At 42.2% G+C, this 16,944-nt stretch overlaps 1 protein-coding gene across 2 annotated transcripts; it reads right to left on the minus strand.

Moving 5' to 3' along the window:
• Positions 1 to 1,081: 1,081 nt before the first annotated feature.
• On the minus strand, positions 1,082 to 16,797 carry TKFC (triokinase and FMN cyclase). 2 transcript variants are annotated; one of them, XM_033157263.1, is made up of 18 exons: positions 16,475 to 16,793; positions 13,225 to 13,414; positions 12,838 to 12,948; positions 12,577 to 12,758; positions 12,168 to 12,246; positions 11,304 to 11,393; positions 10,892 to 10,926; positions 10,736 to 10,820; positions 10,301 to 10,390; positions 9,422 to 9,538; positions 8,803 to 8,925; positions 7,550 to 7,687; positions 6,379 to 6,485; positions 5,124 to 5,227; positions 4,943 to 4,976; positions 4,013 to 4,102; positions 3,402 to 3,548; positions 1,082 to 1,307 (listed from the first exon to the last, which is right to left on the minus strand). In XM_033157263.1, exons 1-18 carry the CDS (start codon positions 16,478 to 16,480, stop codon positions 1,266 to 1,268), a joined length of 1,770 nt encoding a protein of 589 aa, XP_033013154.1. In that variant the 5' UTR covers positions 16,481 to 16,793; the 3' UTR covers positions 1,082 to 1,265. The 2 variants fall into 2 exon arrangements, with proteins under 2 accessions (XP_033013154.1, XP_033013164.1); XM_033157273.1 differs by lacking the exon at positions 4,013 to 4,102 and having other exon boundaries at positions 16,475 to 16,797.
• Positions 16,798 to 16,944: the final 147 nt, after the last annotated feature.

A 16,944-nucleotide genomic window follows, 5' to 3' on the forward strand; every position in this document is an offset into this window, starting at 1 on the left:
TTCAATATCAGGTAAGCTTTCTATGAAGAAATTGTCTGAGTTGTATTATTCCAGTATTTGTCAACTAGATATTAAGCCACTGTTCCCCCTTTTGAGATACAACTGGAAACAGCAGTATAAACTTATCAGGATTGTCGCACAAAGGGAAGCAATTTAGCAAGCTAAGAATGAACATTTGAAAAGGTGCAATATTTCTAAGGCCTGAATATTTCTGTTTTCCTACTTGGGTATGTATGTGTGCACATATCATTCTCCTTACTTACTGCCACTAGTACAAACCTGGTTTACTGAGGACAGTGATTAGCCCAGGCCAAACATGAGCTTATCTATTCCCACGAAACTGTTTTGTCTACAAAATGTAATTTCAAAGGAGCATCCTCTTTGTAGAGGTCTAGGGAACCTCAGGGCCAGGAGCCAAATGGAAGCATCTCCCTTGGCCATGTCTCATCACCAGCCTTGATCCATGCTCTCCTTGAGTGCTTTTCCTAGCTGGAGTGTATCCTTGAACTAAGATAATGCTGTCTCTTGTTTACCTGGATGGAGAGGGTGTATGTGTAGAAACCCTCTGACAATTGTGTGTCCATAATGTAACCAAAATGTGTCCAGAATCCATTGCTCCGCTTACTTTTGCCTCTAGCCCCACCCACCATTAACATACTAACATAAGAAAAGCCTGCTGGATCAGACTAAAGATCCATCTAGTTCAGTGCTGTGGACCTGGGCACAGCCATACTTTCCAGCTTGTGATCCCCAGCCCCTGCTATTCAGAGGCACTATCTCTGATACTGGAGGTATTATGGTCATCATGACTAGTAGCCATGGATTTTCTTATCCTCCACAGATGTATCTAAATCACAGCTCTCTTCTGTGAAGTGTTATGAAAAAAGCCCACCCTGGCTTCATCAGCGGGGTGGTGTCTAGAAAGCTCAGTCAGCATAGCTGAGTAACAGATGTACAAACTTCCTGTTTTGTTAAATGTAATCAATGCATGGCTTTAATTAAAGATCTTCAGGAACAGCTCCTAAGTGAGGAGGTATTGCTGCAAAAAATTATGAAGTAGCAGAGTGACAACACAAGCAACTCCAAAGATAGGACTCTTTATTACAGCCAAATTTCATAAAGTACAAAGTAATGATCTCAAAACTAAGAATATAAAGCATAGACCTGTACTTATGCATGGGGTTACAGAAACACCAGATACTATTCACTGCAAGGATGCTCTTGAGCCTGAAGTATTAGAAGCAAGGTACTGTACTATAAGAACATCATGTTGCCATTCTGAAGCTACCTCGATTCAATGGAGAGCCCTGCACAGGAGAGGAATAGTGATACATTATAGCAAGTCTTGAATTATGATCTGAATCAAAGGAAGGAGGTATCACTGCACCCAGGACCCCTCCCAACTAGCTTTTGCCAGTCAGGATGGGCAGTCAAGAGCAAGAAGCTGGTCACATCATTGTAAGAGTTCTGTCTACATCATCAGGCCATATAAACTGAAATTGACCCCAGAGAGTGCTGCAATGGGCACCACAACTAGAGTTGCAGTAACTGACATCCAAGGCACTACAGAGCTGAGTGATTTTATCCCCAAAGCATTGTGCAAATTGCTCACAGCATGCTGCCAAAGGTTCCAGAGGCCCATCTGCTACTTCTGGTACAACCAGACTCTGGAACACTCAAAACAATTCTGCTGCATGGCTCTTTGAGGATACAATAGAGGCAGCAGAATAATTTCCCAGCCTGCTTCACTACAACTTAGGTCCAGGGTACCTCAGGGATCGCCTGAACCTTTATATCCCTCTGAGATCAGCAGCAGGAGTGTTCCCTGAGTTGGTGAGGCTCATTTGACAACAATGAGAAACCAAGCCTTTAGTGTCATTGGCTCAGTCCTTTGGAATACTCTGCCAAGAGAGTTTCAGCAGGCACCTTCTGTGCCATCTTCTAAATGCCTGCTGAAAACTTTTTTTTATTTCGCCAGGCTTATGCAGGCAATTAAGAGTTCATCCTCCACCATGGTTTATTTATGCTTGTTTTTAACTTCTTTTTCTTTTAAATTAGTTTTTAAATTTGCTTTTAAAATGTAGTTTTTATATTTTAAACTAGCTGGCCCGGCCACGCGTTGCTGCAGTGTTTTTTGTTTTTTGTTTTGCTTTTTAAAATTCTCCTGACCCCAAGAGTATTCTGGAAGCTCCTGTTTTCATTCTTCCCTGTCCCTTTAGAGCAGGGGTCAGCAACCTTTTTCAGCCGTGGGCCGGTCCACTGTCCCTCAGACCATGTGGTGGGCCGGACTATATTTTTTTGGGGGAAATGAACTAATTCTTATGCCCCACAAATAACCCAGAGATGCATTTTACATAAAAGAACACATTCTACTCATGTAAAAACAGCACGGCGGCCATTTTAAGTGAGGGCACTGGGGACCTTAAAGAGCATTCTCCTCCACCCTAGTCCCAAATTCGAACCCTGGTCTCTCTCTTAAATGCGTGCTTGCCCCTTTAATAGAATTAAACCCTTGCCCTAGATTTAACACCCCCCCCTCCGGAAACCTGATACATGGTACAGTCCGCTCTGGCATTCAGCCTGGGGTCAGAAGGGACCATAACGATGCAAGGAGGGGTGATGGGGAACTGGTAGGGTCCTTATACATTTGTGTGCAGTGCTTTTTCCTCTTCTGATAACTGGAGTTTCGTTTGTAAAGCGATACAGCAGTGCAGAAAGGATTGTGTGTGGAGGCAGGATAGGAAGCAAAGCATAGTTGCTGAGCTTTCTCATCCTACATCCCCCCGCCATAAGGAATGGTATGGCCCGGGCCTAAAAACCTTTTCCTGCCTGGAGCTGAAACTACTAAGAAGAGTTTAGGCCTTCCTCTTAACTGTTTTTTTGGCGATCTTTTCTGAGTGCGGGAAGAGTACAGAGGCTGGGGCTAGGGAGCTTAATGGGGGCTGTCCCTGCTGTCAGTTCCTGCGGTGGTTGCACATAGGAAAACGGAGGACTGAGGTTAAGGAGGTTTTTTGGTCGGCGCACAGTCTGTGGCGCTGCCCTGCGATGAGCCTTTCTATTGGTTGTTGTTCAAAGTCTTCAGTTCTGTTGCTGGTGACACGTAATGTGTGCACCATTTTTTTTTTTTGCCTTTATTCTATATTTTACGCATGATAGGTGGTTGTTTTTTTTTTTAATGCCAGATCCTTCCTTGATGGTCATATTACGCTGTGTCCTAAATTTGATGTGCTTTGGTCCAGCGGTTACGGAGAACATCGGTGTCCGCTGCGCACACAATGGGAACATTTATATATATATATAGATGTTGTAAACCACTTTGATATGGTTTGTGATTTAGTGTGGTATATACTTTTATAAATATATACAATTAATTAATCACCACTAAATTAAATTGTTTTAACCTGCAATCCTTCCATCACTGCACGAAGAATAGCTGCAGCTGCTACAGCACCAGGGTCTGGCCGATCTAGGCGGGCTGAGCCAATGTAACTGGCCCTGCCTGCAGCTGCTTCCATATGTTTTGTAGACTCAGCAGCAGCCTCTGCTTCCTGCAGAAAAAAGCAAGACATTATAAGAGGAGAAACAGATACCTATGTGCTCACCATTTGCAAGGAATTAAGAGTAGATACCACCAGAAGCTTTCATATGCTTCTAAATTTGAAACCATAAGCCCTCATTTGGACACTAGTCCTCCCCATTTCTGTTGTGATGTGATGCCTTTTAGTCCTAATGCTGCAAACAAACCACTTTAGGATTTTGCCTAATGATTTTAAGTGTTTGGTAATTTTTCATATTGCAGATGGACTACTAGTGAAAATGATACTGTGTGCCTGATAATAATACATGTTGATTAGACAATATGAGAATGCACAGAACTACAGATACGGGACATATACTACGTGTCTATAGCCTGAGAAAACTTGCTTATAGTTCCCTGCTCTCATCTCCCTAAATGATGCAAAAGGTTTTTGTTTTTTTACACTTTGGGTTGTAGGTACATTAATATACTCACTTCTACAGCTTTGGTCAGAACCTTCAGTGGATTAGTCTGTGGGTTCTTCAGAGCTCTGAGCTGCTCAGCAGCAGCACAGAGTGAATCCAGCTAGCAAAGATAGCAAAGAGACAAAGAATAATTGAGAGGACAATAGCTCTATCAGGGCTAGTTATGGGCAGTCATTATCTTGACAGGGATATTCTCCTATCTGAACCTTGAACACCTGGAAATGTTTGCTGAAACTGAATGTTATGGGAAATATTCCATACATTCTGGACAAGGCAAGTTAATGAATGAATTTATTTTTACGGTCACAGACCAACTCACTAAGGCAAGTTAATGTTGGTAACTATTGTTTAGCTAAATTGTGCTAACTAACACTACACTAACTTTCTAGGGGCAAGTGTCTGGCATGTGCAGATGTGTGAAGCATTCTAAAGTAATTAGTTAGGACTGTAAGCCATGACTGCTAAGTAAACTGCTCATGACACTGCTCATACCATTCTGAATTTTGTGTTTTTGCATTCATGGTATCCCATCTGGACCATGTCTAAGAGTACCCATTTTCTTCATGCATAGACCCTCCTTTCTCCATACTTCACATCAAAGCAAGAGTAACAACCTTCCATGGCTGTTCCTTGAAATACATTGACTCAAGTGTGTCCTTCTATGCCAAACCACAAGTGAGGCATCATGGCAGTGGAGCAACCCTCAGAAGTGCCATAACACCCCAGAAACAACCTGTCTCCAAAAATTCAAAGTCTTATCTTTGGAATTTTTGCACCTATGCTGGTATTAACAGTAAATCTGAATTAACAAGGTGGCAACTCAAGCATGACATTGTATAGATATCCCCTAAAATTAGTTCCTGGGACACTGCAGATATGCAGCAAATAGCTGGAATGGAAGGGGCCTTAATGAAGGACAGTGCTAGGGCACATTACTCACCATAGTTCTGTCTCCAGGTGCAGCTCCTCCATACCTGTCAGATGAATACAGTTAGTAGTGTAGGTTCCACATGTGCATCCCTCCCACTGTAGAGACAGTCTCACTCATATAGCAAGGATGGAAGTAGCAAGGGAACACATGTATAATTACTCTGCTGTAGTCATGTAAGGGTCACACTCACCGCATCATGGCATCTATACCAGCATCCACGGCTGCTGACCAAGTTGCCAATTCATCATCAGTCCGTAGGGGCTGAGCTGCTGCTGTCAGAAACAGTCCATAGAGCTGTAAGAAAACAAAAGTGATTTCATCTCTGATAAAGTCTAGGGTAATAATACAATAATCAAATGCAGTATTTCTCTTTAGCACATTTTCCACCCTATCTACTACAGCTTGAGGCAGAAAATAGTTTAAAACGCAATAAAATCTAACAAAAAGCATCTTAACAAAAACCTTTTAATAAAGTTTCCATAGTCAAGGTAGTCTAAGAGCTATCAGATCAAAATTGGAATTCAGTGGCCCTAGTAAAACAAATAACTACACCCCACCCTAGTTCCAAGGTCTATGGCACATCTTTTCTATCTGCATATCTGCCATGTTGTGAGACTAACTAACCACAAAGGCACCCACTGAGTATCAGACAAAAGGGGTTAAACCTGTGTCTCCATTGTCCAACACCATTGCTTCATTAATTCCCTTTGTGATAGCTTTTGACCTCTAAACACAACAGAATGAGATGGACTAGAGTCCTGAGGTAGTAAAATGGATTGTAGCACTTCTGACTATAGGCAAGAGATCACATTTGTGCATGTTCCTCTACACTAAAAACATTTTGTAAGTAGAAATTAGCCTAACCGTACTCCTTTTATGCTAGAACTTCTTTCCAAAATGTGCCCCACCTCCGAAGTAGCACAGTCTATGCTACTACAACTGTCCGTTGCATGAATAGACTACATTTAAATTTCGCAGTGGAAACAGTTTCAGTGTATTTTGGAACTACTACATGCATACAAATTTGCTCCAATTTAGTAAAAGCTTTAATTTTTATGCTATGAAAATTTGCCGATTCTGTGTTAGATATTATAATTTTAAAACTTAATTTCTCACCAAAAGAGCATTTATTGATGAGAAAGGGAAACAGTATTGCACTCTAAAGAGTTGCTTGTTGTAGGGCTAGTTTAAGTCTCACAACTAGGAAGCTCCCAGTTTCTCCATGTGAAAGTGTTTAAAATATTCTGATCATCTTCCACCCCGTATCCTAACATGAGCCACATTTTTAGAGAATATGTGTCAGCAATAAAAATGCTTATTTGCTACTTTTTCCTAAATGTTGCTCCTTCTCCCACTACATACACAAATTCTAGTAGTACCAATCACCCTTACATAATAACAAGAAGCAACCTTAAACAGGTTATCCAAATTCTCCTAACACTCACCGCCCCCGAAGAACCCCCCATCTTCTCCAGCATTAACTTTGCTAGGGCAGAGAGCAGCTGAGAGGGGTACTGTGGTAGAGGTTTTGACTCCACCCATTCCTGGATTGCTGAGGAAACAACACACACTGGTTAAAATTGACAATCTCCCATCTGGCTAAGGGCCCCTCCAGACTGGTGTTCATTGCAGGTGTATTCTGCAAAATGTTTTTAAACACGGTAATAGTGCATAAATGGCGGATTTATTCTGCTGTGATGCTTCTCTAATGCTACCACATTACTGATGTCTGGAGAGGCTATCATGCAACAAAGAAGAACAAAAAGGAACATTTTAAACTTTTGTTAAAAAGAGCTACAGGTTTTCAGCACAGGATATGCACTGATTAGTATGACCATCCCAAAGCTTGGGACAACTCTATTAGGATCAAGAACACAAATAATCATGAATATACAATAAAAAGGATGTCTGGAGGGGCCCTCACTAATTTTACAACCAAATGCATTTTTCAACAACAGGTCCCAAAAATAGCTAGGACTAAGCCTATAAAGCAATTCTGCAGATATGTCTCAATTAGTATGGTAATTTAAAGCATCAAGGGAAAAGATCTCAACAACCTTTTTCAGTCAGAGTACATAGTTTCCCCACACCAACACCTTGTTATCATATTCAAAATATGGCATCTCTGAAGAGTCCTTTAGCAGCAGAAAGATTCAGAAAGCCATTTTACGTAGGCCACCAAGTCTACTGTTCCCTCCTGAACAGGAACAAATTTAGCACCTTTCAGCATATTCTTTGCTCTATTTTAGCTTAACAATATTATTATTTTAATTTATTGCCCACTCTTCAGCACCCTGGGATGATTTACAACAATTTAAAGTGCAACATTGAAAACAGTTAAAATAACCTACAATCAAAAATAGGGCCCAGAGGCTTCATATAGATGTTAAATAGCATAGGGGATAAGATGGAACCCTGTGGATTCCAACATACTATTTATCAACATATCATCAAACAGCATATCTAATCCATCCAGCTCATATTCTCTCTGTTCTTAAGAAAAGTGGTACACCAGTGTCTTTATTCATTTAACTTACAACTCCAAGTCTATAATGGAACACAAGCTGAGATTATGTGCTACAAAATTAGCAAGGGAGTTGTTGGAAGAGCACTAACCTCTGGCAGCTCGTGCATGTGTGCTGCCACAGTCTCCATCACCTGCGGCGCGATCTAGATCATTGAGCTCCTCTTGTAGGTTCAGCAGTTTGTTGCACACCTTCTCTAGAACTGCTCTCATGTAGGGGGTGGCTGGTGCTAAATGAAATGGGAATAGCTATTTCATTTCAATAGTTGTAAGGCTCCCAGTTTCACATTTTGTCTTACAGAGCAAGTACTGATGTTGCTATGCATTTCCCTTTCATATAATGTGCAAGTGTAAGGGTAAACTCTACCCAAACATATCACTTTGTCAGCAGGCTATTTCAGTTCATGCTGGATTTTTCATCTCTTGTTTACTCAGCACCTGATGAAACAGCTGAAAATCTGTAATGATTCAGCTGAAGAGTTCTGTATTTGAAATGAATAAAATAATATGAAACATTATGCATGTGATATTTGATCTATGATGGCCCAGTCATGTGTATAAGTCACTTTATGCTGAAGTCATCATGAATATACATGGATTAACTGGTGCAGAAACAGAAAGGCCAGCTCATAGATCATAGAATCATAGAATTGGAAGAGACCACAAGGGCCATCCAGTCCAACCCCCTGCCAAACAGGAAACACAATCAAAGCATTCCTGACAGATGGCTGTCAAGCCTCCGCTTAAAGACCTCCAAAGAAGGAGACTCCACCACACTCCTTGGCAGCAAATTCCACTGTCGAACAGCTCTTACTGTCAGGAAGTTCTTCCTAATGTTTAGGTGGGATCTTCTTTCTTGTAGTTTGAATCCATTGCCCCATGTCTGCTCCTCTGGAGCAGCAGAAAACAACCTTTCTCCCTGCTCTATATGACAAACACATCCAATTGCTTGCATATGCAGAAAGAAACGCTGCAAATACTACTACCTAGGAATCTATTATCATTAACTTACAGATGGAGAAACTGGGGTATGAAAGGATTTTTGTTTTATATGTCATACAGATAGTAAGAGAACAAGCGTGAAGCAAAACAGAAGGCAACACTTCTGGTAAAAAGGCATTTACTGTCCTGACCATCCTTTTACTCATCCAGTCCTTCAAACAGGACACAATGGCTCCTGTTGGTGCTGCTTGTGTCTCCAGGTTACTTTCACTCTCAACGCCCCTTGAAAGAACGACATTCAGCCATCACAAAGCCAGAATCACAGTCTCAGCGGACAGGATTAATATGGTTACAGTATGACAAGAAATTTCTCAGAGAGAGAGCAGATGCTTCAGGCCTGTACCTCTAAATGGAAAATTCTCATCTTCCTCTTCTTCCTTGGGTTCTACTGACTCTCTCATTCTTTTCTGGCCGGACACATGCACCTTGGCAGGTTGTGACCAGGCAACAGCTGTAGTGTCGGAATCTAGAATTTGGAATACAAGACTGTGATATACAATTGTGAATAGTTTCAGACCACCATTGGTTCATATCCAAGAAGTCATCAACACATAGACTCTTGAAAATCATAGCATTCTTCTTAGCAGAAGCCATGAAAGTCTAGTTGTGAACCCCAAATAACCAAGCCCAACATAACAGAATTGGGCAGTCTGACATATTGATGACATGTACAAATCTGTTTATTTTAGAGTTATTGTGTGTCATCACTGGACTTGTAGCAAGCTGGTGACATTTGGTCAAACTGTCAGGAAATGCAGTCATTTAGATCAAGGGAAAGAATGTAATTTGTATTATCTATTTTATCTGTATTGGAAAGAGAATATACTCATTATCAGGAAGCCTCCAACAACTACGGTAATACATATTTTCAAGACATACACCCCACACCCCCTGATCAATTAAGTCACAACTTCATTTTAAGTTGCAAATTTGAGAAGAAAAGTGTTATCTCAAGAACTCACCAATGAGAGTCAACAGCTCATCATCTACAAGCAAAACAGTAAGGGAGACACCTGCCATTTCCAGTGCAGTCATAAAGGAGCCAACAAAAACCCGGGCAATATGGATGCCCCTGCTCTCTGCAGTGATGAAGCAAGAGAAACTAAGAAGCATGATTAGGAACATTACATCTCTGCCAGGGTGCAGCCAGATGGATTTATAAAAGGTATTGTGCATTTCCCACCCCCCGAACATCTGTGTGATCCTCTGATATCATAAAGGTTCTTCCCCATACATCCCAGTCTTGCAGAACATGGCAAACTGATGTTCCACAGTAATATAATGTTTGGTGGAGATACCCCAAATTAAGCTTCAAAGTTCTGCTGTCATATTGGAGCTGTGAAGCTACTGTCCTCTAAAGTACCTGATTGGTGCCCTGTTCGTTGTTGGTGTGTGTGTGTGTGTGTGTGTGATTTATTTCATTATATACATTTCAAGCCATTTGCTCTATGTTTTCCTTTTTCTTCACACTGCACCTACTCTTAGCTTGTGGCATACTAGTCTGGACAGCATGTGCTCTACTACTGAACCATCCTTCCTTGGGGGTTGGAAAAGATGAGTTTTTCTAATGCTGATCTAATAAGTAAAATGTGATAAGCTTTATCTATCAAAAAATTGCATATCATCTGCATCATAAGTATTATAAACTTCTAGGCATCACTATAAACATTAAATGCTAGTTTTGCACAATGAAGCATGGTCCAGATTCTGTCTCACCTTATAGGTATCTAGGCAATCCATTATTTCACAGGCCTCATTTATGTAATTTGCATAGTTTTTAATTTTATACAATGCAGAATTAAACATTCTCACTCAACCAATATCTAACAAAGGAAACTTACCAAGACAATGCACAGCAGACCCAGCCACTACACTTAATTCAAGGTAGGATAACCCACCCAAATTGTTCACCATCAAGACTACAGAAGCACCTGAAAGCCAAAATAAAGTAAGATTGAAAACTAAAATGCACACAATACGTAATATGCAAAAAGGTGATGTAAAAAGCTTCTGCATGGCTATTTCTCCACATCTGGGCTAATATCTGGATCTACTGATCAATGACTGCCCAATCACACAGTAAATGCCCATTCCAGCAATTGCTGATATTGTGGTAGAAACTCACTACATGACTGATTTTACAAGCATTTTTGTACATATTGTACTGTATATATATTACAGCTCAGATATAGAAAAATAGCCACAGAAAAAAAGATTCCCAGATTCCTCAGAGTAGAAGGAATAATATATAGGCCAGCCTCAAAATTGTTACTCACCAGACTTGAGTCGCACACGTGAAGCATTGGAGTGACTGGTCATGTGATCCAGCATTATTTTGACAACCTGATCTGCTGATGCTATCTGTGAAGAGGACATGTGTAAGGGGGCAGGGTTGTACTTCTTCATTAGCAAAAAGACGATAGGCTACTTACCTTCATCCTGCGCACACCTGCTTCACCATGGATTCCTACAGAGAGCAAGATATCAGATATCAGTTATGGCACCTGCCATGACTATCTTCTTTCTAAATAGAATATGACTGAGTTTAAGGGCACTAATTGATGAAATCCTAGTCATGCTAGCCAGTGAAATTAAACTACACACAAAAGAAAAATAGTAAAAAGATGTATCTGTGCCCTGTTAGTGTCTGACTGATAATGGATACCCATGCATCATAGGCAATAGCACCTCAGACTCACCCATATGCTTGCAATGATGGAATGGAACTGGTCACAACTAATAACTCAGAGCATGGACAGAGTTCCAAAGCAAACGGCATGCAGTCCCAAAGAGACAATACTCATGAGGACATTCTAGAGAAGTAGATGGAAACACATTCCTCACCTAAGCCTAGCTCAAGTTCATCATCAGCAAGCTGGAAGGTAGGTCTAGATCCAGGAACACTGCAGGGGGATAGACTAACTCCAAGGGTGCCTGTGCAAAAAGAAAATGCCACCTTCCATACAGATGTTTCAGCATCAGTACAAGAAAATAGACAAAAGTGTATGTTCTGCTTATGCCCTGGGTTACAATGCACAACTCTAAATGATACAATATTGCAATGTAGTTTTGGATTGAAAGGTGCAGTCTTGAGGTTCACCTGCTAATTACAGAAACATTATTTGTTAATATTAATTAAACTTATATCAAGCTATCAATGGCTGCTAATCATGATAGTATTTTATCTGCATTATCAGAGGCAGCATGTTTCTGAATGCCAGTTATTAGCGATCATGAGTGACAATGTCTTATTGCACCTCTGTTCTGCTTATGGAATTGGGAACCTAGGGACCACATAGCTGGACAGATACATCTTTGATCTGACCCATCAGTGCTCTTCTCAAGTTCTTATACCTCACCTTTTCCTCCAATGACCTGAAGGTGGTGTATATGGTTCTCCCCATTTAATCCTCACAACAATCCTGTGTGGGAGGTTAAACTAGGCGATGGTGAATGCTGAGTCCAAATCTTATACACTAACCACAAAGGTTCAGCCACACAATTGGGGCTCTCTTTCTTTCAGGAATCATTAATTTTAAATCTTCAATACATTCACTGCATGTCAAAAACAAATAAACCCTATAAAAGACAGCGTAAGAAATTTAGCCAGCATGACCTTGCTAGACTGCTTGATTTGCCAAGTGTCAAAGAATAATGTAGCCTTTGGCCAGATGCTTACCTCCCAAACAGAACTACTTAAATACTTACCCATTGAGTGTGCAACAGCAGTAACCTTGCGAGCAATTGCACTCAGACCACAACCTGCCTCAGACAGAGCCCCAGCTACCTAAACATAAACAACTGTAAGGAAAAATGTTGCTTTGATTTCTCAACAAAAGGATTACAGCAGATTAGCATACATTCCTTCACTTCATACTACAGGGACAAAGCCAGGTGTGTCAGGACTAAAGGAGAAGAATGGCTGTGTGAAGAATCATGTTTTTATGTGGCTATGAGTTCAGGCACAATATGCAGGAAGGAATGCCTATGGGCACCTCACACTCTACAACATTCTTAAGCTTCAAAGCATTACTTGCACTTTGGTAATACTACTGTACAGTGGGGTCCTGAGTCAATGACAATGTTGGTTCTGAATTTGGGAATGGATGATTCCTACCTTGTGTATTAACACTGTGCCACATAGTCCTCTCCTGCCAGCCTTCTTCTGTTTGGTAAAGGCACAGTCATCACCAATAACCACCATCTCCACAGAAGCCCCTTCTGCCCGTGCTTGTTCCAATGCCAGCCCAAAGTTCAGACGGTCCCCAGTATAGTTCTTCACTATTAGCAGCGTCCCAACTACAGAAGAGAGATGGTTTGAATTCTGTGATATTCCTCCCTCAAAAGAGATGTTCATCTACCAAAAATGATGCCATACCTGCACCAGCTTGCTTCACAGCCCGAATTGCTGCTAAAATGCTACCCACTGCAGGTGAAGTGAATACTGGACCAGCTACCACTCCAGTGAGCATTCCCTTCCCGATGTACCCTGAGGAAAGAAGACAGGCATGGCGGTATTGCATCTGCTTTGGGAGCATCTTGCTCACACTCTAGTTCTGTGGCTGTTTATCTTAACTCCAATAACTGAATCCTACAGCTGCCAGGAGAACTATGGCACAAAAGTTTTCAGTTCATGATGTCCATGGGATCACAGTGCCCTCTTCTCTTTGTATCCATGAAATGCCAGTGTTAAGTGAAGTGGGGGAAACCAGATCGAAACTCTCTCCCCTAGGCTCAAAGCTCCCATAACTTTGATCCCACTAACCTGCATGTGCAGGCTCATGTCCTGAACCACCTCCAGAAATAAGTGCTACTTTGCCCCGCAGATTCTCCAAGTCAGCACGTAATGCCACTCTGTGTCCATGCAGGATCTGGAGATGAGGATTACAAGCCACTGTTCCAGCCAACGCATCGTCTGCGCAACCCAGAATTGTGTTCACTAGCTTCTTTGAACCCTAGAATAGGAAAACACAACAAAAGTTTCTCATACGCCCAGCCTTCTGCATGGAGGTAGTTTCTAGTTCATGACTGTCCAACCAGCTTATAAGCAATTGTATCAGTGATTCATTATTTTGTTGTAATATCTGAAAAAAGAATTATTGCAAGAGACACATGCAAGCTGTGTATAATGCTTAAGCCCATGCATTTCCCATGTCAAACACCTCTGAATAGCAGAGTGAAAATGAAGAACACAAAACACCCGTTCATTAGTATTTGCAATACCACCTGATATTGCTTTAAAAAAAAATGAAGATTGAATCATTCAGCTTCCATGCTTTCTGTCATGCCACAGAAAACCATTACATTGTTAGAATTTATTAGCCATCCACGAAAAAACTGTTCCTCCACATTAGCAGAAAAGAGCAGCAACCATGAATCAAAACTGAGTTTTATGTAACAATGAAAGCATAATTTTGACTCGTTCACTCTTTGTCTAAATTTGTACCCAATATATTTTCCATTTAACTTTTTGAGACTTCCAGCCTGCTTCATTCTAAAGCATTATTATTACTACATTGACTTCCACAAACGTCACCAGGTGTACAAATGCAACAAAAACAGCTAAAAACACATACTAAACAGATAAATTTAAAAACAATAATAATTAGACAACCAAACATGCAGATAGCAGGTATCTGTCATAGCCCGACAGGAATTCTGTTCCACAGAACAGGGACAAACACACCAGTTACTGTGCTTCGGAGATCTTTAGAACATGAAGGGGAAGTAGGTAACAATAAGAAAGAGAAGTTGCTGAATTGCAACTAATTACCAAACTTAAAACCATGGAGACACCTGTTCTGAACAAAGACATTGGATTCTTATCTCATTATACATGACAAAGTCATCTTTAGCCGCCTCACCCCTTGCCTTTTCCTGTAAGACCAATTGCAGCCGTTAACAGTCAACAGTCATCAACAGGTTTTCCACACCTATCAGCCTATCACCCATTCCCACTACCCTCCTGAGTAATACCCCTCCCCATTCTTCTGTTTCAGTGTATCTGAAGAAGTGTGCATGCACGCGGAAGCTCATATCAAGAACAAACTTAGTTGGTCTCTAAGGTGCTACTGGAAGGAATTTTATTTTTTATTTTGTTTTGACTAGGGAACAATATGTTAGTCATTTAACAGTATTCTAATTTAGTAGTCATTTGGTCACCTGTAGAGGACTCTTGAGAGTCCCATGGACTGCAAAAAGATCAAACTTATCCATCCTTAAAGAAATCGGCCCCGAGTACTCACTGGAAGGACAGATCCTGAAGTTGAGGCTCCAGTACTTTGGCCACCTCATGAAAAGTTAAGACTCCCTGGAAAAGACCCTGATGTTGGGAAAAATGGAGGGCACAAGGAGAAGGGGACGACAGAGGATGAGATGGTTGGACAGTGTTCTTGAAGCGACTAGCATGGGTTTGGCCAAACTGCGGGAGGCAGTAGAGGATAGGGGTGCCTGGCGTGCTCTGGTCCATGGGGTCACAAAGAGTCAGACATGATGAACGACTGAACAACAACAGCAACAAATAACTAATTTTAGGTCATCAAGAGGTGGTCATGCAATTGCAACAGTATTAGTCTGTGGCAACATCACCTGACACTTCTCATATTCCCTCCTAGTCCTAATGAGCTGCACTCTTAATGTTGAGAAATAGTCACATCCAGTCTTCAGAATGTTATAGATGCTGCACTTGCTGCTTTTTTGGTTTTCCTTTTAGCTTGGGGCTAGAAAGAATAACAAAACCATGTGTGCAGCCTTCCTAGTGTTGCTTCATGTTTGTGCAGCTGGCTCATTCTAGCACAATTTCTGGTAGCCACTTCTAAGGCCAGAAGGAAGGTGAAATGGTTTCTTTATGCAGTCTCCAGAGCATTTTTATGTAACAGACCCTGTAAAAGTAGGTATTTCCATGTGACTCCTGGGTCTTAGACTTAATCTTCTGAAATCATATATACTATGGGCCCCAAAGTCACATCCAGGTAATGCAAAAAGGTTCAAATAGTCACAGTTGCTACATAACCCCCCAAAAGAAAATGAGGAATTGACAATTTGCTGCCCAGGCAGATATATCTGGCTCCCTCCTTGCTCACTTTTAGGTGCCAGGTCAAACTCCTACTGTTAAGCTTTAAGCAAACATTTGCCATGGATAGTAGCCGAGTTTGGACTCTGGTCCAGATTTTCTGCTTCAGTGCACTTAATTATCTGCTGAGTCTTCTGACTGCATTATTGATAATTATCAGCCAGTGTGCCCTTCAGAGCTATACAAGTGGGAGCTGCCACAAAATGTTGCAGTGTAGAACATCCCTTTTCAGAGTTTCAGCCAGCTATGCCTTTTTTCAGCATATTCAATCTCCCTGTCTGTTTTTCTGTCTCCCCCCATCAGTGGGATTCTGTGGCCACTAATCACATGCTCAGTCCCTCCGCCCAATATATTTTCTACTTCTGCAAACCTTCAGGTCCCCACACCAAGCATTCAGACATCTCTCTCTTGTTAGCCCCATTGGCTTCATAGTCATTTGACTGGGCTTTTAACACTTGCTTTATTTCTTCTAGCATACTTGCTTTATTACAGTATTTCTTTGTACCCTAAGCTGTCATGAATATTCCTGAGTGAACAGAGAGGCAGAATACAAACACTGCAAGGGACCGATACAAAGAGACTGAAGTTTGACTTCCAAGTCACAAGTTACCCTGTTTCGGATGCTTTCCCTCATTCTGCAGGGCTTCAGAGACTTAATGGAAAGGACTCTTTCCCTTGCTTTCCAGTGATCCCACAACCGCAGCTGACCAAAACCAATTCTCTGCTCTGACTGAGGCAGAAACAGTGCAAGGGCAGCTGTGCTGGATCTGAAGCACAGTTTTCTAGCCCAAGTGTCAAACTCAGCCATGGGCCTCATGGGTCAATTGGGGCCACGCTCAGGCTAGCGCCTACCTCACAGGGGTTTTCAGAGGAGTGGGACAGAAACGCAATAACACCTCCCCCCCCCCCAGTCTCACGGAGACCAGACGTATCTGGGTCTCACCTGCATGCTGCCCCTCTGGAGCTGCGACCCCGGGCTACCAAGCTCAGCAGGATGCTCAGAGAACCTCAGGCCGAGGCGAGGAGGGACCACCTCCTGCTCCCGAGAGAGAGACGGCGGCTGCTCAGGGGCGTGAGGCGAAGTCGCTTCTGGCTACCGTGCGGACCTGTCACTACTGCCTTTACGCGCCTCCCTTTTCGAAGGCGAGAGAGACTTCGCCCTGCAATCCAAACTCCGCCTGGCTCACAGCATCAACCACGCGCGCCCTGCCTGACAAGGGGCGGGGGGAAGAAGCCGATTGGCCGACGGCAGCGCGAGCTCCGGCAGTTGGCGGTAGCGCGCAGGGCCAGTCACGCTCCTCACGGAGTCTTTTCTTTTTTCGGAGGAGAGTGGTAAGGTTTACTCCCCTCTGACCGGAAGAGGGCGCTGCCACTGCCGTGCGCGCCTCGGCAGCCCCTCTCGTCAAGTTTCCC

This window comes from Lacerta agilis, chromosome 1, assembly GCF_009819535.1.
Source record: "Lacerta agilis isolate rLacAgi1 chromosome 1, rLacAgi1.pri, whole genome shotgun sequence".
In the NCBI taxonomy this organism is placed as follows: Eukaryota; Metazoa; Chordata; class Lepidosauria; order Squamata; family Lacertidae; genus Lacerta; species Lacerta agilis.

Excerpts from the sequence above, each read along its gene's own strand:
- TKFC (XM_033157263.1), bottom strand. Across the intron at positions 10,391-10,735 it reads ACGTGTGCGACTCAAGTCTG|GTGCTTCTGTAGTCTTGATG; the intron begins GTGAGTAACAAT and ends TTTGGCTTTCAG. Across the intron at positions 8,926-9,421 it reads TGAGCTGTTGACTCTCATTG|ATTCCGACACTACAGCTGTT; the intron begins GTGAGTTCTTGA and ends TCCAAATTCTAG.